General features: G+C 37.3%; 1 protein-coding gene across 2 annotated transcripts in view; it reads right to left on the bottom strand.

The window, feature by feature from the left end:
* The window catches only part of STAG1 (stromal antigen 1), a 404,632-nt gene that overhangs the window by 201,226 nt on the left and 179,212 nt on the right, over nt 1–24,194 (bottom strand). For both annotated transcript variants that reach the window (XM_023187905.1, XM_023187904.2), the window contains exon 6: nt 583–659. In XM_023187905.1, coding sequence (XP_023043673.1) covers nt 583–659 — 77 coding nt within the window. The remainder of the gene's footprint in view (nt 1–582; nt 660–24,194) is intronic.

Consider the following 24,194-nt stretch of genomic DNA (forward strand, 5'->3'; position numbering starts at 1 on the left):
ACACACACACACACACACACACACACACACACACACACACACACACACCAGGGGTTTGGGAGAAGTTCCACGTAAAATAATTTTGGGAAATTCTGGGTTAAATGAAGGCAAGCAGGGCTTTTCTTAATTAGGATGTCTTGGAATCTTAAATAACATAACGTGATTTTATAATCTGTGAGACAGGTATAATATGTGGTCCTGCTTAGAATTCACTGACCTCCAAACCATTTTCCCTTTAAAGCGTTTAATGCAATTAGCATTCCACAAACAGAAAACTGTTGGAGATGCATTTATAAATTTGGGAATTTGAGATGGTCTTCAAAATAAATGTCAAGAATCTACTTCTACCTCATACCACTAATTTTCTTATCCTGCCAGTAATTATTCAATACTCCACACAACATAATCAAACCTCGAAAGATCATTAATTCTGGAATTAGTACCATAGATTATCATATATAATTAAGAAACAGATCTTCAGTTACACTAAACATCAAATCAAAACAAAACCTGAGATAATCAACATATTCATCATGTGAAAGTATTAAGTAAGCAATTTGTACAAATACCGGAATGCTATACCTCATCAAATTCTTCAGTCATTTTTCTGATGATTTCTGCATTCTGCATATTTCGAAACATCTCTATTCTCACAGTACCTGTGGAACGACAGATTTTATAGTTAATCTTTCAGATCAACTTCCACTCTCTCAAGCTATCTGTTATTATTATTATTATTAACAAGTTATCTGTGAGAATCCCAAAAGAATAACCTTCCAACATATACTTTATATTAAAACATAAAACGTTGTTTGATCAGGCTCTTCTGACAGGACAGTACTCCTAAGAAGGAAAAGGAAGAATTTTGAAATTGCCATTTTTAACCATAATTAGACATAACATCAGAAAGCTACCATAAAGTTCTAGATAATTTAAATTATGTTAAATTGTTGATAAAAGTATATAATTTGGTACAATCTCTACAGTATGCAGTTTGGTAAATGTCTGCCAAAACTACAAATTTACACACTCTTTGATCCACGGATTGTACTTGTAGCAAAACATCCACAGACTAAAACATGTGCAAAGTAATGACTGTAAAAGGTTATCCCTGAAGCACTGTTTGTAATAAAGAAAAAAAAAAAAAAAAAAGGAAAGAAAGCCTATATGCTCATAAAGATCAGATGAAATACATAAAAAGGTGATATTAATGACAATGGTGGTGGCAGCTAACATTTGGGTGCTTACTATCTCCCGGGCACTTGATGTTTATACATTTAATCTTTACAACAGCCCTATGAAGAATGTACTATTATTTCTGAGACAAGAGGTATCTAGAGGTTTAGCAACTTGCAAAAAAAAGTTTCCCAGTATCAGACCCATGGTTTACATGCAGGCAGACTGTCTATTATGATAACCACTATTTTTTATTGACTCTCAAAGTCAATGGAATCTATCAAAACTATAGACAGAGCTTTCAAAAAAATAAGCTATCTATGACTGATACAGAAAGATCTATAGGATATATTCAAACACAAAAAAGAATGGATATTGAAATATATTTGATTGAACACATTAAAATATTTCTAGAAAGATACTCTAGTAAAACTGGTTGCCTCCAAGAAAGAGAAATGGGCAGTTGAGGTTTAGAAAAACAAAGGAGACTACATTCATGCTTTCTGCACTTTAAAAATTTGAAATACATAAGTATATTACTCAAAATTATGAGTAAATACATTTCAAATAAAAAAATGAAATGTAAAAAAACTAAACTGAAAAACACTGCTCTTAAACACTATCAGGCATTTGTATAATCCTTATCGATATGCACTCAGTAGAAGGCAAGAACAAGAATCCTCAACACAAGTTTGCCAGAAATACTGTGTTTTTTTTATCTGCTATCACAGGGCACAAAAGATGGAACATAAGGGTGGAAAACACATTCTTGTATAAATATTTATATAGACAACAATAAAAACAGACTGTAATTGTAGTTGCAGTGATTAAAAAATACATCAGAAGCTTCAGAATATAAGTCATCCTAGAGTGGCTCAACGTCTTTAGAATAAGACATAGTAGGGTTTCTCAGCTCCACCAGTTACCAGATATGGGACACTAGAAAAGTCACTTAATCTCTATGAAACTAGGATTTCTAATCTTTTAAATGGTGAGAATATCACTGCAGAGCAGAGAAGTTTTCTTCAATGTTCTAACTGCTATTGCCTGGAACATTACTTAGCACATGGGAAACATTCAAACAAATAAATAAGGATGATAAGAGAATTAAATGAGGTAACAAATGTAAAGTATTTGGCATTGCGCCTGTAGCATAAAAAATACTCAGTATTAGACTCTCCTACTTGGGCATTCATTTTTTTTGATACATTATCGTGCCCATTTTGGAAGCAAGCTAAAAGCTCCAGTTCATAACTTGAGTTCTACAGGAAGTCAGATTCCTACGTATGCATAGATTCAAATACTGTTTGAAGAGACGAGCTACCTCTTTTATCCCAAAAGCAGGGAAAGACATTCCAGTAGGTTTTCCCATCACCCAAACCTATAGCCTCCACCTCCAGAGTAGACATATCAGGTCCAACAGCACTAAACACCCCATTCGAAATGCCTAGTACCTATTCATGGGGGTAAGTTAAGACAATGAAGAGGTAAATTGTCAGAAAAGTCAAGAAGGACCCAGCAAACTTTCTTATCCTCATATTTATGAACCACAGTTTAGAGAAATGTCTCAACCCTGTTCCTCCTCAGTCATTTTCAACTCTCCTCTTTCTCTATTCTGTGAGGTCAGCCAGGGCAGAAACTCCAAGCCTTCTATGCATCCCTTCTAGGTACACAAGTACATAGAAGATTGAAAGTAGACAGAACTCTACTCAGCAGCAAAACAATTTATCCAAATATAACAAAAGGCTTTTTAAAGTTTATATTAATGGCTTTTGGCCATGCATGGTGGCTCACACCTATAATCCCAGCACTTTGGGAGGTTGAGGTGGGCAGATTGCTTAAGATCAGGAGTTTGAGACCAGCCTGGGCAACACGGCAAGACACCATCTCTACTAAAAATACAAAAAAATAGCCAGGTATGGGTGGCACATGCCTGTAATCCCAGCTACTCAGGAGGCTGAGGCACAAGAATCTCTGGAACCTGGGAGGCTGAGGTTGCAGTGAGTTGAGATTGCGCCACTCTACTCCAGCTTGGATGACAGAGCAAGACTCCCCACAGACACCCAAAAAAATTGATAGCTTTTACGACACACCATTCTTGCTTACCCCAAATTACTGAAGTCTAAGTGTGGTTGAAATACACTAACACTGTCTAACACACTTAGCAAAAGAGCCTTCCAAATAGTAGATGCTTTCAAAGTAATTGCTCCATGTACAAATCATTTTAAAGCTTTTCTTTTACAGAGTGGATTATAGACTCTAAATAAATAAAATGTAATCTAGTTATGTACTAGAGATAATCTAAGCAAATGACAGGATCGTTTTTATTGTTGTCTCACCTTTTCTTTTTTTCGAGACAGTGTCTCATTCTGTTGTCCAAGCTGGAGTGCAATGGCTCGATGCTTAGCTTACTGCAACCTCCACCTCCCAGGTTCAAGCGATTCTCCTGCCTCAGCCTCCCGAGTAGCTGGGATTACAGGCACGCATAACCATATGTAATTATTCTCTACTAAAAACACAATAAATTTTGTATTTTTAGTAGAGACAGGGTTTCACCATGTTAGCCAGGCTGGTCTCAAACTCCTGACCTCATGATCCACCCACCTTGGCCTCCCAAACTGCTGGGATTACAGGCATGAGCCACCGTGTCTGGCCATTTTTTGTTTCATTTTTATATAACCTAGTCTGATAAAGAGCAAACTGTAAATCAAGATTAGATATAAATATGGGTGGATTGGTAGAAAAAATCTGAGTCAGGCAAGAAATGTTGAGCTTACTAAAACTGAGAAGGATTCACTAAATAAACATCAGCATACCAGAAATGCAGAAATTAACAGCTACCTAGTAATGCAGTGATTACATTTAAGAGTCTTTTTCAAGATTTGAGGAGGGGGTCTGGGGTAAAGGCAAAGAAACAGACACTTTGATACCTTTTAAGCTTAATCATAAATATCTTGGGATGCGTAGGATCTGTCTAGATAGTATGTGCAAAAATGAAAAAAACCTCACAAATTATGAATAAAGATACATTTTTGATACTTAAAAATTTTTTAGAATGCCTTGAAAACAAATTGCTGTGATTACATCTCCAATGATGAGTCTGTCTCTAGATGGCAGCCTTCACTTTATAACAGTCCTTGTGGCGGGGGAGGGGGGGAAACTAATGTATTTTTTCCTTTCTAAATACAAAAGATAAGTAAAATATTAAAGTAAATGTTTTTAAAAATCACGTATTGGCACATAACATGTGAATACCGATTATCTAATCTTTCAAGACTGCACAGGATGCAGTCCATCTACACCAAGAACAGAAACTTTACCAAATATTAGAATATCAAATTGTAGAGCTTGTTTGAGCCATGCTAGTATAGCCCAGGACCAAAAGTAAGCACTATCCTAGAGCTATAGAACTGTTCAAAGATGTCCAAAGTATATTCACCATATCTTCAAGAACTATTAAAGTAAGTTCATCTTCAGTGCTAACATTGTTCACGTAAGACTTAGAAGAAATGACTGTAAGAAAAATAATGTCTGTCTGTCACCTCAGTTCTATTATTATTATTAATAAGATTCAAGATAGGCAGGGTTTCTTGACCTGTGGCACATGGATTCCAAAGTACCTATGAGCCATTTTAAAACATATGAAAATTTGTGTCTATGTATTTTTGTAGAGAAAGTCCCAAAATATTCAGGATATTACTAAAGAAAATTGAGAACTCAGGCAAAAATTATGCATTAGAGACAAGAGGTCAACCAAAAAATTTTAGTCATAGGTAACTAAAGGGAGAAATAAAATGATAACAATAAAAAATAACTCTAGAGAAGATTGTTACCTTTCATAGTATGGTATGGAAAAGCAAGGAGTAGAAAATGGGGAGTAGAAAAGGCTGAACTCTTCTCCTTTCTAATTAATGAGGCCATGAGTGAAATAATCTGATATAGGGAGAGCCAGATTTCATTTCTAAGTTCAGGCAGAAAAGCAGAGAAGCTGCCCACATGGTTAAACAAATCCATGAAGTACAGAGCAAAAAGTTTTACCAAGTATCTTGTTTATAGATGACATTGTATAATTGGCTCCAGTTACACAATTTCAGATTTAAATATTTGAGACTATTAAGATTCTTAGGCAGTTTCTTATCAGATTGCATATAAACGACCAAGTCCTGTTTCTTCAACCTGTGCTTCAAAGCTATGTCACTAGGGGTCCCAAATAATCTCAAGTATACTTTGAAGTCTCTCACAACTTTTTTCAGGTGCTACTAAGACTTCCTTAACTCATCTTTTGCCTAGAATACCTATTTTTCATTTTATGGAACTTTTATGTATGTGATTAATGAGGAAAAGAACTGGTCGGGTTTAGTACTTTAGTTTCAAAATTTCAAAGAATTTTTCTTAACTCCTATAGCATTTAAAAAATACATGCTCTCTATTTTAGAATTAGTTTTAGACTAACAGAAAAGGTACAAAGATAGTATAGAGATCCCATACACATCAGATCGAGTATCCTTTACTGTCAATACCTAACATTAGTATAGTACAACAGTCACAACTAATATGCCAATATTGATAAAATTTATAACTAAAGCCCATACTTTATTTAGATTTCCTTAGTTTTACCTAGTGTCATTTTTCTGTTCCAGAATACCACCAAAGGTGGTAGTTGTCATGCCTTCTTAGACTCCTCTACACTGTGACACTTTCTCAGACTGTTTATCTGTAGAACGAATTCATTTTGCATTACTGACACTTGATACACATTATTAGGAATTTCCCACTTCCTGCTTCCCCCTGCCCGTGGCAATCACCCTTCTGCTCTCTCCTTCCATGAGTTACATACCTCATGTAAGTGTAATGAAGCAGTTACTTGACTGATTTCTGTGTCTTTCTGTGGCTGGCTTATTTCACTTAGCATAATGACCTCCAGACTCATCCACAGTTGTTGCATATTGCAAAATTTTCTTACTTTTTAAGGTTCAATAATATTCTATTGTATGTATATACTACATTTTATTTATCCATTCATCCATCCACAGACACTTTTTGGTGTTATTCCCACGAATTCATTGCCAAGACCAATGTCATGAAGCTCTCTCTTTCCTATGTTTTCTTCCAAGAGTTTGTAAGTTTTGGGTCTTACATTTAATTATTTAATCCATTTTGAGTTGATTTTTGTGTTAAGGTGTAAGGTAAGGGTCCAAACCAATTTCATTCTTTTGCATGTGGATATCCAGTTTTCCCAAACACCATTTGTTGAAAAGACTATCCTTTCCCTACTGCATATTCTTGACACCCTTGTCAAAGGTTAAGTTGTCCATATGTACATGAATTATTTCTGGGCTCTCTATTCTGTTACATGAGTTGCTATGTCTACCTTCATACTAGTGCCAAACTGTTTTGTTTTTGTTTTTGGAAACAGGGTCTCACTCTGTCACCCAGGCTGGAGTGCAGTGGTATGATCATGGCTCACTGCAACCTTCACCTCCCCAGCTCAGGTGGTCCTCCCACCTCACCTCCCAAGTAGCTGGAACTACAAGCATGCCCCAGCACTAATTTTTTTCTATTTTTAGTAGAGACAGGATTTCACCATGTTGCCCAGGCTAGTCTCAAACTCATGGGCTCAAGTGATTTGCCTGCCTCAGCCTCCGCAAGTGCTGGGATTAAGGGTTTGAGCCACTGAATCCAGCTGATGTTTTAACTACTGTACTTTTGTATCATATTTTGTATCATATTTTGAAGTTTGGAAGTGTGGTGCTTCCAGTTTTGTTCTTTCTTCTTCAGACTGTTTAGGGTATTAAGGGTTCTGTGATTCCACATGAATTTTAGAATTTTTCTATTTCTGCAAAAAATCCCATTGGAATTTTGACAGAAATTTCACTGAGTTGGTAAGATCAGTTTAGGTAGTACGGACACTTTAGCAATATTAAGTCTTCCAATCCATGAACACAAAATGTCTTTCCATTTGTTTCTGTCTCCTTTAACTTCTTTCATCAATGTTTTGTTGTTTTCACAGAGTCTTTTACCTGCTAATATGGTTTGCATCTGTGTCCCCACTCAAATCTCACGTCAAATAATCTCCAGTGTTGGAGGTGGGGCCTGGTGGGAGGTGATTGGATCATGGGGATGGATTTCTCTTTTGGTCCTGTTTTCATGAGAGTGAGTGAATTATCACGAGATCTGGTTGTTTAAAAGTGTATATAGTACCTCTTCTCCCTCTTTTCCTCCTGCTCTGGCCATGTGAAGACGTGCCAGCTTTCCCTTCTAATTCTGCCATGCTTGGACATTTCCCTGAGGCCTTCCTAGCATGCTTCCTCTACAGCCTGCAAAACTGTAAACATTAAACCTCTTTACTTTATAAATTACTTGGTCTCATATATTTCTTTACAGCAGTGAGAACAGACTAATACACCTCTTTAGTTAAGTTTATTCCTAAGTATTTTATTCTTTCTTACGTTATTGTAAATTGGAATGTTTCCCTAATTTTCCTTCAGAAAGTTCAGTGTTAATGTATAGAAATGCAACTAAATTTATATGTTGATGTTGCATCCTGTTACTTTGCTGAATTGATTGATGAATTCTAACATTTTTGTGGAATAATTACAGTTTTCCTTTTTTTTTTTTTTTTTTTCCTTGAGACAGAGCTTCACACTTGTCACCCAGGCTGGAGTGCAATGGTATGATCTCGGCTCACTCCAACCTCCGTCTCCCAGGTTCAAACGATTCTCCTGCCTCAGCCTCCTGAGTAGCTGAGATTACAGGCACCTGCCACCATTCTGGTTGATTTTTTGTAGAGATGGGGCTTCACCATGTTGGCCAGGCTGGTCTTGAACTCCTGACCTCAGGTGATCTGCCTACCTCGGACTCCCAAAGTGTTGAGATTACAGGCTTGAGCCACCACGCCCGGCCTGGTTTTCTATATATAAGATTATGTCATCTGTTAACAGAAACAATTTCACTTATTCCGTTTTTTGTTTTTTTGCTTGCCTAATACCTCTGGGCATGCGCAGAATTTCTGATAATACACAGAATAAGTGGTGAGAGTGGACATCCTCACCTTCTTTCTGATCTTACAGAATAAGCTTTTAGATTTTCACCATAGAATATGTTAGCAATACACTTTGTATATATGGCAATTATTATGTTCTATTTTCCTCTATTCCTAGTTTGGTGAGATTTTTCTTTTAACATGAACAGGGTGCTGGTTTTATAAAACTCTTTCTCTGGTATCTACTAAGATAACCAAGTGATTATTATCCTTCATTCTGTTAATGTGGCATACCATATTAATTGATTTTCATTTGGCGAACGTTTTAATATGCTGTTAAATTTGGTTGCTAGTCTTTTGTTTAGGATTTTTTGCATATATACTCATCAGAAATCTATACTGGCCCTTTTCTTTTTGTGGTATCTTTTTTGGGATATCTTTGCCTGACTTTGGTATAAGAGTAATGCTGCCCACATAAAATGAGTTTACAAGTGTTCCATCCTCATCAATTCTTTGGAAGAGACTGAGAAGAACTGGCATTAATTCTTTAAATGTTTGGCAAAAGTCACCAGTCTGAAGCCAAATGATCCTGGGACTTTTCTATGTTCTCTCAATCTGATTATAGGTCTGTTCAGCTTTTTTTTTAAATTTTTTTTTATTTTTTTTGAGACAGAGTCTCGGTCTGTCGCCCAGGTTGGAGTGCAGTGGCGCAATCTCGCTCACTGCAAGCTCCGCCTCCTGGGTTCACGCCATTCTCCTGCCTCAGCCTCCTGAGTAGCTGGGACTGCAGGCGCCTGACACCACGCCCGGCTAATTGTTTGTATTTTTAGTAGAGACGGGATTTCACCGTGTTAGCCAGGATGGTCTCAATCTCCTGACCTCACGATACACCCACCTTGGCCTCCCAAAGGGCTGGGATTACAGTGCGAGCCACTGCACCCAGCCCAGCTTTTCTTTTTCTCTATGACTCACCCAGACTCCAAGTCTTGATAGGTTGTATGTTTCTACAAATTTAGTCATTTATTTTAGATTATCCAATTTATTGGTATAGAGTTGTTCCTTGTAGTCTCTTATGATGTTTATTATTTCTGGGGCATCATCTGTAAAGTCTCCACTTCCATTTCTAAATTTCAAACTTTACTTGTTTTTGATGACCACAAAGGTTTTAAGAAGCAGTGGTTAAGTATTTTATATAATGTCTTTCAATTTGTCTGATTCTTTTCTTATGGTTAGACAGGGTTTATGGATTTTTGGAGGGACGCTCAAGACAGAAATTGCCATCCTCATCATATAAAATCAAGTCACTATCAATATGACTAAACACTACTGATTATTAACCATAACATCTACATGCAAGAGTGTTTGTCACTTTTCTCCTTGGTAAATTACACTTCTCCACCTCTTTCCACACTGTACTCCTTAGAAGTCAGTATGTACAGCCCACACTTAATGGGTAAGAAGTTATGTTTCATTTCCTTTAAGATGATTTAGGTATCTACATAAACTTTTTTGAACTCCTTTTTTTTATTTTTATCTTTTTGAGAGAGAGAGAGAGCAAGGAAGAGCGAGAGAGCGTGCTCTGTTCCCCAGGCTGGAGTGCAGTGGCACAATCCTGGCTCACTGTAGCCTTGACCTCCCAGAATCAAGCAATCCTCCCACCTGAACCTCTCCCACCTCCCACCTCTGTAAGCTAGGATTATAGGAAGGCATCACCACATCTGGCTAATTTTGTTTGTCTTTGGCAGGGGGAAGAGGGGAGAGAGAGAGGGTTTCTCTGTGTTGCCCAGGCTAGTCTTGAACTCCTCAACTGAAGCAATGCCTCCACCTCAGGCTCCCACAGTGCTAGAATTACAGGCATGAGCCAGCATGCTCTGCCTCTTTCGAATTTCTGAATAGTTCATGTGTCTATTCTCAGCAATATATTTTTTTTGAGACAGGATTTTGCTCTGTTGCCCCGGCTGAAGTGCAGTGGCAAAATCATGGCTCACTGCAGCCTCAACCTCTTGGCCTCCTCCCACCCAGCCTCCCAAGCAGCTGGGACTACAGGTGCACACCTGGCTAATTTTTCTATTTTTTGTAGAGACAGTGTCTCACTATGTTGCCCAGGGTAGTCTTAAACTCCTAGGCTCAACTGATCCTCCTGCCTTGGCCTCCCAAAGTGTTGGGATTATAGACGTGAGCCACTGTGCCTGGCCTATTTGAGAGAGAGACACACACACAGAGAGGCTGAAACTGAAAAATATTAAGGCAAAATACTTAATATTCCAATCTCTTATTTTATAATTCTTATCCTGTTCTCTGCATACCCAACAGGTTTTCTGTAAGTATAAACCCATCAGGATTACTTGTGGTTTTTTTGTACACTCTACCTAAAACAGTACCTGCACATGTCAGCCTACATTTGAGAGCTTTTTCAAAACCATGACAATAATAAGCAATTGAAACCTTCAAGTAGGTCCAAGAAAATCAAAACCTATGAAAGTAGAAATTACATTACAATATACAAAGTAAATATGCAAATTATGCCAAAAGCATCAAAGTTTCAAAATTATTCATTTCCACAAAAAATTTTTTTGAAAAATTTCAGCGTTACAAGTTACATTAACACACACATACATGTATCATCCGGGGGAGAAATCACTTTACTTTTATATAAACAAGTTCAGTTTATGATAATGATATTATAAACAATATTATTTATACAAATCCTTTCCCTGAAATGGTAAATAAAATATAAACAGCATTTTGAAAGCATCTGAAGCCATATGAAGCAGGAAGATAATAGGAGGAAAATAAATAAAAGCAGAAATTCAACATATAGAAGCAAGGCTGAAATCACCTTTTCTATGATGACCCTTGCTAAGCCTGTTTGCTTCAGTTGGGCGATCTGAGGTAGAGGGTCTAGAAGACATAACTCTATAAAGTGCGGCTTCAAAGGATTACATCTTCAGGTTAAGGCTAACCCAGGGGTCAATTTATCACCTCATACTCTGGGGGAAATAAAGTTTTTCTGGTACTGCAAAGAGGGAGATAAATGTATCTAAGAAGTTATAATCAAAAACTGGTGTTCTCACAAATAACTGAAAGAAAATCTCAAACGCTCTATTCAATTACAAACGGTCCTAGATTGGTAGCGCCCCTGAACACCTGTAAAGCAAATGCTAAATCCTCTCTTAGAGAAATGTAACTTAATCCTATGATTCAAATAAATTTGAGAGGAAATAAGGAGCTTGGAATAAAAAGCAATAAAATATACCACGAAGAAAGGCAACATGCAAAAAATAAGCAAAAACAAGACCACAGAAACAGGCTCACAAAAACTTAAAATATTAGAATTATCAGATATAGATTGCAAAACAAATAAACTTACCATGTTAAAAAATAAAAATGTAAGTTTGAATATCCACAGGGGAACAATTCCATGGACCAAGTAGTTATAATTTACAGAAATGAACAATACATTAACTGAAATAAGGCTTAAGGGATTGGCATAAATTAAAAGAGTTAAAGAACTCTAAGATGGGGGGAATATTATTCAGAAAGCTGCACGGAAATTCAAAAATATGGAAAGATACACAGAAAAGAGTATAACAAACGTACACAAAGTTTCTGAAGGAGAAGAGAAATAAAATGGAAAGAAAATTTAAAGAGATAATAACTAAGAAATTTTAGAAACGATGAAAAACAACACACCCTGCCCCTGTCAAAATATATTCTATACCTAGAGCATAACATAAACTCAGAAAACCAGAAATAAAGAGCAAAAATTAAATTTTGGGGCCGGGCATGGTGGCTCATGCCCATAATCCCAGTATTTTGGGAGGCCAAGGCAGGTGGATCACAAAGTCAAGAGATCAAAACCATCCTGGCCAACATGGTGAAACCTCGTCTCTACTAAAATACAAAAAAATTAGCTGAGTGTGGTGGTGCATGCCTGTAGTCCCAGCTACTCAGAGGAGGCTGAGGCAGGGGAATCGCTTGAACCTGGGAGGTGGAGGTTGCAGTGAGCCGAGATCGCGCCACTGCACTCAAGCCTGGCAAGACAGCGAGACTCCATCTCAAAAAAAAGTTTTAAGAAGCAGACAAAAGAAAGACAAATTCTTTGATATTCAAGTAATTTAAAAACAAGAAAGAAGAGAAAAAGAAAACATAGAACAGGAGGGGCAAAGAACAACCATTGGTTCAATATAAAACTAAATTACAGTGACTGTATTAAATGCAAAAGGGACTAAATGGTAAAATGAAAAGACAGACTGAATTAAAAAACTACAATCCAGCTATAAGTTGTAACAAGAGGCATCTAAAAGACACAGGAACAATAAAAGGAAAAAAACAGCACACCAGAAAAACATGAAAAGTTGTTAAGTTTCATTAATACTCAAATGAAACAGACTTTTAGAAAAAAAAAAAAGTATTGCCAGAGATAAAGAGGAATATTAAATACAAAATATTGAATTATAAAAAAGCTGGATGTCTGTATACTTCTAGTAACATATCAGGGAGCGGAGTGAGAGACAGACACAGGAGGGAGGGTAAGGAAGGAGAAAGGCAGTTAAGAAGAAATCAAGGAAAAACACATAAATCTATAACCATGATGTGGGATTTTAACATACATCCTTCTCAGTAATATTCAGAACAAGCACAATAAATTAGAAGGATATAAAATATTTTAACAAAATTACTGAGCTAACAATGGACATACTACAGCTAAAAAATGCGTAACATGCATGAGTTTTAAGGGCACATGAAACATTAGCAAAAACTGACCATATAACTTGAGATAAGTCTACACAAAAGGGGACTGCAACTGACAGACCATTTCCTTTGGCCTCAAATTCAAGGAAGCTAAAGAAGAAAACAATACAAAAAGTTAACCAGAAAACTTTCATGCTTGAAAATCAAAAAATATGCTTCTGAACAGGCACAATGGCTCATGCCTGTAATCCCAGCACATTTGTGAGTTTGAGATGGGAGGATTGCTTGAGTCCAGGAGTTCAAAAGCAGCCATGGCAACAAAGTGACCCCATCCTTAACAAAGAAAAAAAGAAAAATGAGCTGGTGTGGTGGCACACACTTGTGGTCCCAGCTACTTGGCAAGCTGAGGTGGGAGGATCATTTGTGCCCAGGAGTTCGGGCTGCAGTATGCTGTGATCACACATGACTCCACTCCAGCCTGGGTGAGACCCCGTCTCAAAAAAAACCCCAAAAAAAAACAGAACAAAACAAAAACCATTAAAAAAAAAGAAGAAGAAATATGCTTCTAAATGATCCATGTGTCAAGAAAAAGCTATAATTAGGAAACAGAAAACATTTAAAATTAATGAAAAGGGACATCTGCAACACACAACTATATATATATACACACACACATATATGCGCGCATACGCTCAGACACACACACCACACGTACACACTATATATATGTGGAATATTATAAACATATAAATAATATATATGGAATATTATAAACACCTTTATAAAATAAATTTTAAAATTTAGATAAAATGGAGAGTTTCCTAGAAAAATCTGGTTTATCAAAATAATAAAAACACCAGAAGCCGGGCATGGTCTTGCATGCCTGTAGTCCTAGCTACCTGGGAGGCTGAGGCAGGAGAATCTCTTGAAGTCTGGAGTTCAAGACCAGCCTGGAAAACACAGTGAGTCTCTAAATAATAATGATAGTAATAAAATACCTCAATAGTGCTAAATGAATTTTTTAAAAGTGAATCACGACTGGGCGCAGTGGCTCAAGCCTGTAATCCCAGCACTTTGGGAGGCTAAGGCGAGCAGATCACTGGAGGTCAGGAGGTTGAGACCAGCCTGGCCAATATGGTGAAACCCCATCTCTACTAAAAATACAAAAATAGCCAGGAATGGTGGCTCACACCTAGAATTCTAGCTACACAGGAGGCTGAGGCAGTAGAATAGCTTGAATCCAGGAGGCAGGGGTTGCAGTGAGCTGAGTTTGCGGCACTGAACTCCAGCCTGGGTGACAGAGCTAAACTCCGTCTCAATCAATCAATCAATCAATCAAGTATACAATTTAATGGTTAAAAAAAAAAATATGTAGCTTGAAATCATCCAACAAAACACTTCAGGTCCAGATGCCTTCAATTCTACCAAACATTCTGGAAAGAAATAATTCCAAAAAAACAGAAAAAGAAGTCATTATTTGCAATTTATTCTGTGAAATTAGCAAAGTTTTCATAACAAAACTTGAAATGGAAATACAGATATAAAAACCCTAAACAAGATACTAGCAAACCAAACCTAGCAATAATTTAAAAAATATATCATGACCAAGTTGAATTTATTCTAGGAATGCGTATTAAATTTTACATTAAAATATCAGTGGTAGACATGCTTTTCTGCAAACCTAAAACTGCTCTAAAAAAAAAAAAAAACGCTATTTTTAAAAAACCATTACTTATAATGAAAGTTTTAAATGCTGAAAGTACAAAAATAAACTTAATAACGGATGTATAAGACCTTTTCACACATACATTCCCTTCAAAAAATCCTCTAAAATACTTGGTGGAGGGGATGAATATATGCAGAAATAAACACAATGATCACAAACTGAAAGATTATATTTTATCAAAATGTAAATTCATCCCCACTGACGTATAGCAGTAGTTGTTCAAGTAGGAATGGAGTTCTACTGACATTTAGTGGGTAGAGGCCAGGGATGCTGCTAAATGTCCTACAATGCAAGAATGTTCCCCCCATGACAAAGACTTTCCAGTCCAAAAAGTCAATAGTGTCAAAATTGAGAAATGCTGACACACATACAGATTCAATATAATTCCATTTAAAATGCCAATGAGTTTACTGATGGAACTTCACATTCTTTTTTTTTTTTGAGACAGGGTCTCACTCTGTCACTCAGGTGACAGGAGTGCAGTGGTGTGATTATGGTTCACTACAACCTTCACCTCCTAGGCTCAAGTGATCCTCTCACCTCAGCTTCCTAAGTAACTGGGACGACAGGCACACACCACCACACCCTACTAATTTCTGCATTTTTTCGTTGTTGTTGTTGAGGCAGGGTTTCACCATGTTGCCCAGGCTGGACACCAACCCCTGGGCTCAAGAGATCCACCTGCCTCAACCTCCCAAAGTGCTGGGATTACAGGCATGAGTCACTGTGCTTGGCCCACAAACTAATTCTAAAATATATACAAAAATACAACAGTCAGTACATTTTTAGTCAAGAAATTTTTTGGCCAGGAGCGATGGCTGACACCTGTAATCCCAGCACTTTGGGAGGCTGAGGCGGGCAGAACTCTTAAATCCTGGGGTTCGAGACCAGCCTGGGCAGCATAGCATGTTGAAACCCTGACTCTGCAAAAATACCAAACAATTAGCCAGGTGCAGTGGTGGTGTGTGCCTGTAGTCCCAGACACTTGGGAAGCTAATGTGGTAGGATCACCTAAGCCCAGGGAGGTTGAGGCTGCAGTGAGCCAAGATCGTGCCACTGTACTCCAGCCTGGGTTACATTTTTAAAAAAGACACCTGAGACACGATTTTAAAAAAAGAAAAATAAAAAAAGAAAGTTAGTTTTCCATCTAAGAGACCAATTAGCAGAATAGAGAACCCAGGAAAAGACTCCAGAAAGGGATACTTGATATATGCTAATGGAGTCAATGTACAATCAAGAAAAACTAAAGGATTTTTCACACTTAAAAAACTGAAATCTAGATGACGTAAAAACCTAAATTTGAAGGAGTAACCTATACACAAGTAACTAAACTTCACATAAACTAGAAAGATTTTATAAGAAAACAGGAGAGTATCTTCATGACCATGGTGTAAATAATTTTTTTTTTTTTTTTTTTTTGAGACGGAGTCTCGCTCTGTCGCCCAGGCTGGAGTGCAGTGGCGTTACCTCAGCTCACTGCAAGCTCCGCCTCCTGGGCTCACGCCATTCTCCTGCCTCAGTCTCCCGAGTAGCTGGAACTACAGGTGCCCACCACCACGCCCGGCTAATTTTTTGTATTTTTAGTAGAGAAGGGGTTTCACTGTGTTAGCCAGGATGGTCTCGATCTCCTGACCTCGTGATCTGCCCGTCTCGGCCTCTCAAAGTGCTGGGATTACAGGCGTGAGCCACTGCGCCTGACCATAATTTTTTAATTTTAATTTTTATTTGTATTTTCTTGAGACAGAGTCACTCTCTGTTGCCCAGACTGGGGTGCAGTGGTGCGAGTTCAGCTCACTGCAACCTCCACCTCCCAGGTTCAAGCGATTCTCCTGCCTCAGCCTCCTGAGTAGCCGGGATTATAGATGCCCACCACCACGCCCAATTACTTTTTGTATTTTTAGTAGAAATGGTGTTTCACCATGTTGGCAAGGCCAGTCTTGAACCACTTGACCTCAAGTAATCTGCCCGCCTTGACCTCCCAAAGTGCTATTATTGCAGGCATGAGCCACAGGGTCTGATCAATAATTTCTTAAATATGACACAAAAAGCCCATAAAAGAGAAGACTAATAAATTTGGTGAGACTTAAAAATTTTAAACTCATGTTCATTCATTCTTTCAATAAATATTTATAGGTGCTAGAGATACAAAGAGAACAAAGACAAAAATCCCTGCCTTCAAGGGATAATGTATCAAAATAAAAGAAAAGGGAAAAAGCAGACTGCAAAATGGAAGAAGAAAGTTGCAATATATATGATAACAGAGGAGATTAGTATTAACACTTTTTTAAAAATCCTGTCCAGGTGCTGTGGCTCATGCCTGTAATCCCATCACTTTGGGAGCCCAAGGTGGGCAGGTCACCTGAGGTCAGGAGTTTGAGACCAGCCTGGTCAACATAGAGAAAACCCGTCTCCATTAAAAATACAAAAATTAGCCAGGAGTGGTGGCACATGCCTGTAATCCCAGCTACTTGGGGGGCTGCAACAGGAGCATTGCTTCAATCTGGGAAGTGGAGGTTGCAGAGAGCCGAGATTGCGCCACTGCACTCCAGCCTGGGAAACAGTAAAACTCATGTCTCAAATAAGATAAAATAAAAATCTTACAAAACAATAAACGAAAAAAACGAACATCCCAATACAGTAATTTGCAGAAGACTTTACACAGTTCATGCAAGAGAAAATTCTATGGTTAACTGTTATGTGAAAAAGTAGTCCACCTGAATAGTAATCAAAGGAATATAAATTAAAACCACAATGTGATATTGGTAATCCTACTCAACAAGATAAAACTAAAAATACTGGTAATACTATCTATGAGCAAAATATGTGAAGCCATCAGAAGTCTGTGACATCACTTGACTAAAGCATGAGAAGTTACAACTATACAAACATACCACGACTATACAATATGCAACTATACAAAGTTGCATATTTTATAACCCAGCAATTCTACCCCTCAGTACACAAACTAGAGCATCCTGTGCATGAATACCAAATTAATATGTGCAAAAGATAGCTTTTAATAACACTGTCTACATTACCCAAAAACTTCCTTCAAGAATGGGAAGTATAAATAAACTGGTATATTCATATAAGGTATACTTTATAGCAGTTCTCAACATGGGGCAATGTTGTTTTCCAAATTGAACATTGGGAAACTTTTGCAGACATTTTTGCTTGTTACAACTGGAGGAGAGGGGGAAAGAAATGTGCTACTGACATCTAACAGGTAGAGGCCAAAGGCACTATATATGCAGTCTTCTGTATATATAAGATGTCACAATGTAAAAGGATTTAGGAAAGATAACATTGAACTCTCTATCTATATACATACACACATACACACACACACACTGTACAGGTGAGGAGATAAGACATAATTCATTAAAATAGATTGTTAAAGAGAATACTGATTAATATATAATAAAGCCACATAAGCACTTGTTAGTTTCTATCCCCCAGATGCAGATACTAAAACAAGGATGTCAGTGTAAGTAATTTATTTCGAAGGACAACCCATAAAATACCAGTAATGCAGCAGAGAAATGAAACAAGAAAAATAACAACAACAATAATAATAAAAAGACAATAAAGAGTGTGTTATCTAGTCAATTACAATTGTAGGTAACTGGAGCCCAATTAAGCTTCTTGAGAAACTGCGAATCAGAGTAGGCCATGTACTTCAAAACGATTCCACTGATGCGCAAAGGAATTGGGGTATTTATACACTAACTCCCGTTCAGTCACTTGTTAAAGCCATGGTGCCCCAACTATGCACTGAGATGTCCCAAGGGACTTATGCAAAATGATATGGGCAATGTGGATATTTTAAATATTCAAAGGAAAACAATACCGTATTTGATATTTGTCAAGTACCATAGGAACTATTAGCATGAGGTAACTTACAGTCTCAACATCTGGTCCCTTATTCCCTGTTGATAATGCCCTATCTTTGAGAGGCTGAGTTTCAACAAGGGCTACCAGAAAACCAATATAAAACAGGAAATTAAGATAATTTCAAAATTTGAGAAGCTATACAATGCTCAACACATCTGTACACACGTAAATAATTGCAGTTATTTGAGAAATGAATACAATTTTTGTCAATTATGTATATCATTTTTCTAAACACCTACTAAATTGTGAGGACCTAAATAAATAGTTTGGACATAACAACTTCCTGAAAGGAACTGGTAGGTATTTCTTCTGGCTTACAGGTGCCATGAAAAAATCACTGAGACCCTAATTAGTCAGTGAACTGGGTTAAGTTCAGGAAACTCTTAGATTAAGTGCTCCTACGTGATTAATTCTCTGGCAATTCTGCACTCCTAGAAAGCTCTGAGGCATCTGGAACTTCTCTGTTAGGCACAAGCAGAGCAAAACAGAAACATAACTTGTTACATTCAAATAAGAAAGAAGGTTGCTTTTAACTATCAACTTTCAAGTTTGATCAACAACTCTTATTAAAAACAAGCACAACTGTCAATGAAAACTACTTATCAATAACCAGACATATATTTCTGAAATTAGTTATGTTTAAATACATACCAAAGTAAATATATACCTGTATCAACAAGGTATATTTAACAATGGTAATACTTTGAATATACGGACAACTTATCTTCATTTTGCCATGCATAATTCCCTGAATACATCCTATAATTGTGTTAATTCTCAGTTCTCTCGTAACTTATTCCAATAAACACTTACAAATTTATACAGCTTTAGAATGCAACTCTAAGTCAACAGTGTTTAAATCAACTTTACCCTTGCATTTTTCCCACTCCATTGATACTGAATATATCTATTACTACTACACATTGAGTTAGTCAGCCTATTCTGAGGTTTCCAATGGCAAACAGGATTCACTCTAGCTGGTTCAAATGAATAGACTACAGACATTTCAGCAGAGTTAGAGAAACAACTATGGGTGCTAATGCAGCTTGAGATAGCTAAATTAGAAAACCAATACCACACCTTAGGGCTTGGCTCAAGAGCCAAGCTCAGGAAATAGTGATAATAGGGATACTGGAGCCAATAATGGGCGAGCTGTTCACACTATTCACTCATGAAAAGATGTTCCACTTTGTTTTGTCATTGGTGGTGACATCACTTCTAGCCGGGAACTTGGGTGGGGACGGGGTGAATTGTGATTGTTTTTTTCCTCCCTTTCTTTGCTCTCTTCCCACTTTAGGTCAATTTTTAAAACACTCTTTTGGTCCTTGGTTCTTATGCAGCTTTAGGGGAAAATGGGCTCACACAGTAAAATGCCAATCTAGAGTTTGGATATTAATGTGCAAGACAAGGAATACTTATAAAACTCAAATCTTATCTCAACATATATTAGAGATACCAGCCTTTGTAATAAAAAAAAAATTTCCCCCATTTGTCCCTTGTCGTTTGACTTTCCCTATAATGTGTCCCCATCTTATAAATTTTTTGTTTTCTTATGTCATTTATGAATCTTTGCTAACTTATAGATTCTGAGTCAGTTAATTGTGAGTCCGTTAATAAAAAGGTCTTCCCCACTCCATGGTTATAAAGGAATTCTTAGTTTTTATTGAGTGCTTTTATTATTTTTCTTTGTATTTGTTGTTTGTTTTTGCCCTTAAACTCTTGATACACTGGAAATTTATCCTGGTTTACACTATCACAGTGAAATGTAAATCTGAAAGAATTTTTCCCCTCACTTTTGTCTTCAAAAGGGCGTCTTTAAATCTTCTAACTGGCTGTAAAATAGTAATTTTTCTCTATAAATTCTGTATCTCAATATATTATGGAATTATTTTATTGCTTTAGTTTTACAAACTGATTCTCTTGAGTTTCCTAAACATGCAATATTATTTTGAATAAGATCATTTTAAAAACAATGATCATAATTACTTCTTTTTATTGTCTAAATGTGTTAGCTCATATATCCAATATAATGCTAAGTAAGAGTTGTGAGGCTGGGTATCCTTGTCTTCTTTGACAGAGACAATGACTACTGGTTTCCCTTGAGGATGACGCTGACTTTGGGGTTAAAACATTTTCTTTTTATTTTTGTACTCTGACATAATTTTAGATTTACAGAAAAGACAGCAAAGTACAAAGAACTTCTGAATACCTTCCATCCAAATTCTTCAGATGTAAACATTTTACATCTGTTTTATCCTTCTTTCACTCTTCATATACACATGAATTTGTTCTGAATAAGTGTTTAGCTACAGACATGATATTCCTTTACTCTTTAATATTTATTTCAGTGTGTATTTCCCCCAAATAAACCTATTATACAACCACAGTATACTACAATGTCCCAAAGCATAAGATTAACAATCGATACTATATATGTTCTAATCCACATAAGATTTAATCCACATAAGATCCACATAATCTAATCCACATAAGATCTAATATCTAATCCACATAAGATCTAATATCTAATCCACGTAAGATTAATCCACATAATCTAATCCACATAATCCACATAAGACTTTACACGTGTCTCAACAACGTCCTTTATGCCAAAAGAAATTCTAGGATCATGCACTGCAGCCACCTATCATGTTTCTTCAGTCTACTTTAAACAGTTTCTGAGTCATTTTTTTTTTTTCCCACATGGAGTTTCGCTCCTGTTGCCCAGGCTGGAGTGCAATGGTACACCCTCCGCCTCCTGGGCTCAAGCGATTCTACAGCCTCAGCCTCCCAAGTAGCTGGGATTACAGGTGCCCACCACCACACCCGGCTAATTTTTGTATTTTTAGTAGAGATGGGGTTTCACCATGTTGGCCGGGCTGGTCTTGAACTCCTGACCTCAGGTAATCTGCCCCAAAGAAATTCTAAGATCATGCACTGCAGCCACCTGTCATGTTTCTTTACTCTACTTTAAGCTAGAACAGTTTGAGACATTTCTTTCCTTTTTTTCTCTTTCTGAGACAGAGTTTTGCTCCTGTTGCCCAGGCAGGAGTGCAATGGTGTGATCTTGCCTCACTGCAACCTCTGTCTCCTGGGTTCAAGTGATTCTCCTGCCTCAGTCTCCCAAGTAGCTGGGATTGCAGGTGTCTATCACCATGCCCGGCTAATTTTTGTATTCTTAGTATAGACAGGGTTTCACCACGTTGGCCAGAGTGGTCTCGAACTCCTGGCCTCAGTTGATCTTCTGCCTCAGTCTCACAAAGTCCTGGGATTACAGGTGTGAGTCACCACGCCCAGCATTTCTGACTATTTCATGACACTGACTTTTTGCAGAGTACAGGACAGTTATTTTGAAGAATATAACTCAATTTGAGCTTGTCTTACGTTTCTTCATGAGTAGATTCAGACTATGCACTTCTGGCAAGAATACTACAGAAGTGATGTTGAGTTCTTCTAAGGGCATATCAGAAAGCACATAATAGCAATTAGCTCTGTAACTTGCAATGTTTGCTTTTATCATTTGTTAAGGCGATATCTATCAAGTTTCTACACTGCAAAGTTTCTATTTTACCTTGTAAATAGTAGATACCTTGAAAGGAGACATTTTGAGACTGGGTAAATACTGTACTCTTCATCAAACTTTTCTCTGACCCAACTAGTTTCATAGCCCAGTTACTGAGTTCCGAAGTTACTTTGGTTAGTAATTTTACATCTTTCAGTGTGGTTGTTATTACGGTATAAAGGTTATTTGTTCTGTTTGTATTCATTTTCAGGATATTTCCCCTCCATCTTTGCTGATTTTGTTTTCTTGAGGATTTGAAGTATTAAGATAGCTCCAAAAGTCAGGACTATTCAAAAACTGTAAAATAATATTCAAATTCAGTATCATTCCCTCACTTCAATTCCCTCTAAACTTTCCAACACACACACACACACACACACACTCTCTCTCTCTCTCTCTCTCTCTCTCTCTCTCTCTCTCTCTGTCTCTCGCTCTTTAGGTAACCAATCTCATTATTGTCAGGTTTATCTTTCCTGTACTTCTTTTTGGTGAAATGAACCACTGTTTTCCCTTTTTCTTACCAAAAAAAAAAAAAGGTGCATACTTTAGATATTATTCTGCACTTTATATTTTGCCCTAAAAATATATCTAGGGAAAGGCCGGGCGCGGTGGCTCACATCTGTAATCCCAACACTTTAGGAGGCCAAGGCAGGTGGATCATGAGGTCAGGAGTTCAAGACCAGCCTGACCAACATGGTGAAACCCCATCTCTACTAAAAATACAAAAAACATTAGCTGGGCATGGTGGTGCGTGCCTGTAATCCCAGCTACTCAGGAGGCTGAGGCAGGAGATTTGCTTGAACTCGGGAGGCGGAGGTTGCAGTGAGCCGAGATCGCGCCACCGCACTGCAGCCTGGGTGACAGAACAAGACTTTGTCTCAAAAAAAAAAAAAAATACAGGGAAAATCCCTACATCCATTCACAGACATCTTCCTCATTCTTTTTTACAGCAGCACAAAACTCCAACATGTGGCTATACTACAGTTCATTCAATCACTGTCTTATATATGAACATGTGGATTGTTTCCAATATATTCCAATAACAAATAATATTGCATTAATTTTGTGTACCTAGTTTCTTACTGCTGAAGGCATATATTCAAGGTAAAATCCCAGAAGTAGGATGGTTGAGTCAACAGATAAAACATAAATATGGATTTGGTAGATATTCCTGGATACCTTTACAAAAGTTTATAAATTTGTATTCTAAACAACAATGTAACAGTGTCTGCTTTCTCCTGCCACAGCCTGAACAACAGAATGTTCTTATGATTTTACACTTGCGCCAATCTGATAGGTAAAAATAAATAGTAACTAAGTATAGTTTTAATTAGTAAATTCCTTTTGTAATAAGTAAAAAAATGTTTTCTTTTCATATGTTCTAAGATAGGTTTACCAATGTCTCATAGGTACTTAGGTCTATATCAGGATTTTTATTATATTCTACTGACATAAAAGACAGTGTGCTTCCTTTGTAAATCATATTAAGATAATATGCATCTATGCCCCTTTAACAAAAATATTTTAAGATCCATTTTGTAAAATGTCTTTTCAGGAACTATAAAGGCAGTCAAAAGATAAATGGGCAAAGGATAGGAACAGAGAATTCAAAGAAAAAACAGTAATGGTTCTCAACCCTCGTTCATCAGAGAAATACAAATTAAAACCATCCCATACACAAAAATTAACCATGGATTAATAGCCTAAATATAAAATATACAATCCAGCCTCCAGACTTGTGAGAAATAACCATTAGAAGCAAACATAGACGTAAATCTTCATGACCTTGAATTTGGCAATGGATCCTTAAATTTGACACATGTATGGGGAGGGGAGGGGAGGGGAGGGGAGGGGAGGGAGGAGGCGGAGAGGGAGGGAGGGAGGGACAAAGAAGGAAGGAAGGGGGAGGGAGGGAGGGAAGGAAGGGAGGGAGGGAGGCAGGGAAGAAGGGAGGGAGGGAGGAAGGAAGGAAGGAGAGGGAGGAAGGAAGGAGAGGGAGGGGGGGAGGGAGGGAGGGAGGGAGGTCAGACTTAATAAAATATAAACCTATTGTGCACCAAAGAACATCATTAAGAAAGTTAAAAAGACAACCTAGAGAGTGGGCAAAAATAGCTGAAGTTATATACTTGATAAAGGTTTGGTATCCACAATATATACAA

Source organism: Piliocolobus tephrosceles, chromosome 2 (genome assembly GCF_002776525.5).
Source record: "Piliocolobus tephrosceles isolate RC106 chromosome 2, ASM277652v3, whole genome shotgun sequence".
In the NCBI taxonomy this organism is placed as follows: domain Eukaryota; kingdom Metazoa; phylum Chordata; class Mammalia; order Primates; family Cercopithecidae; genus Piliocolobus; species Piliocolobus tephrosceles.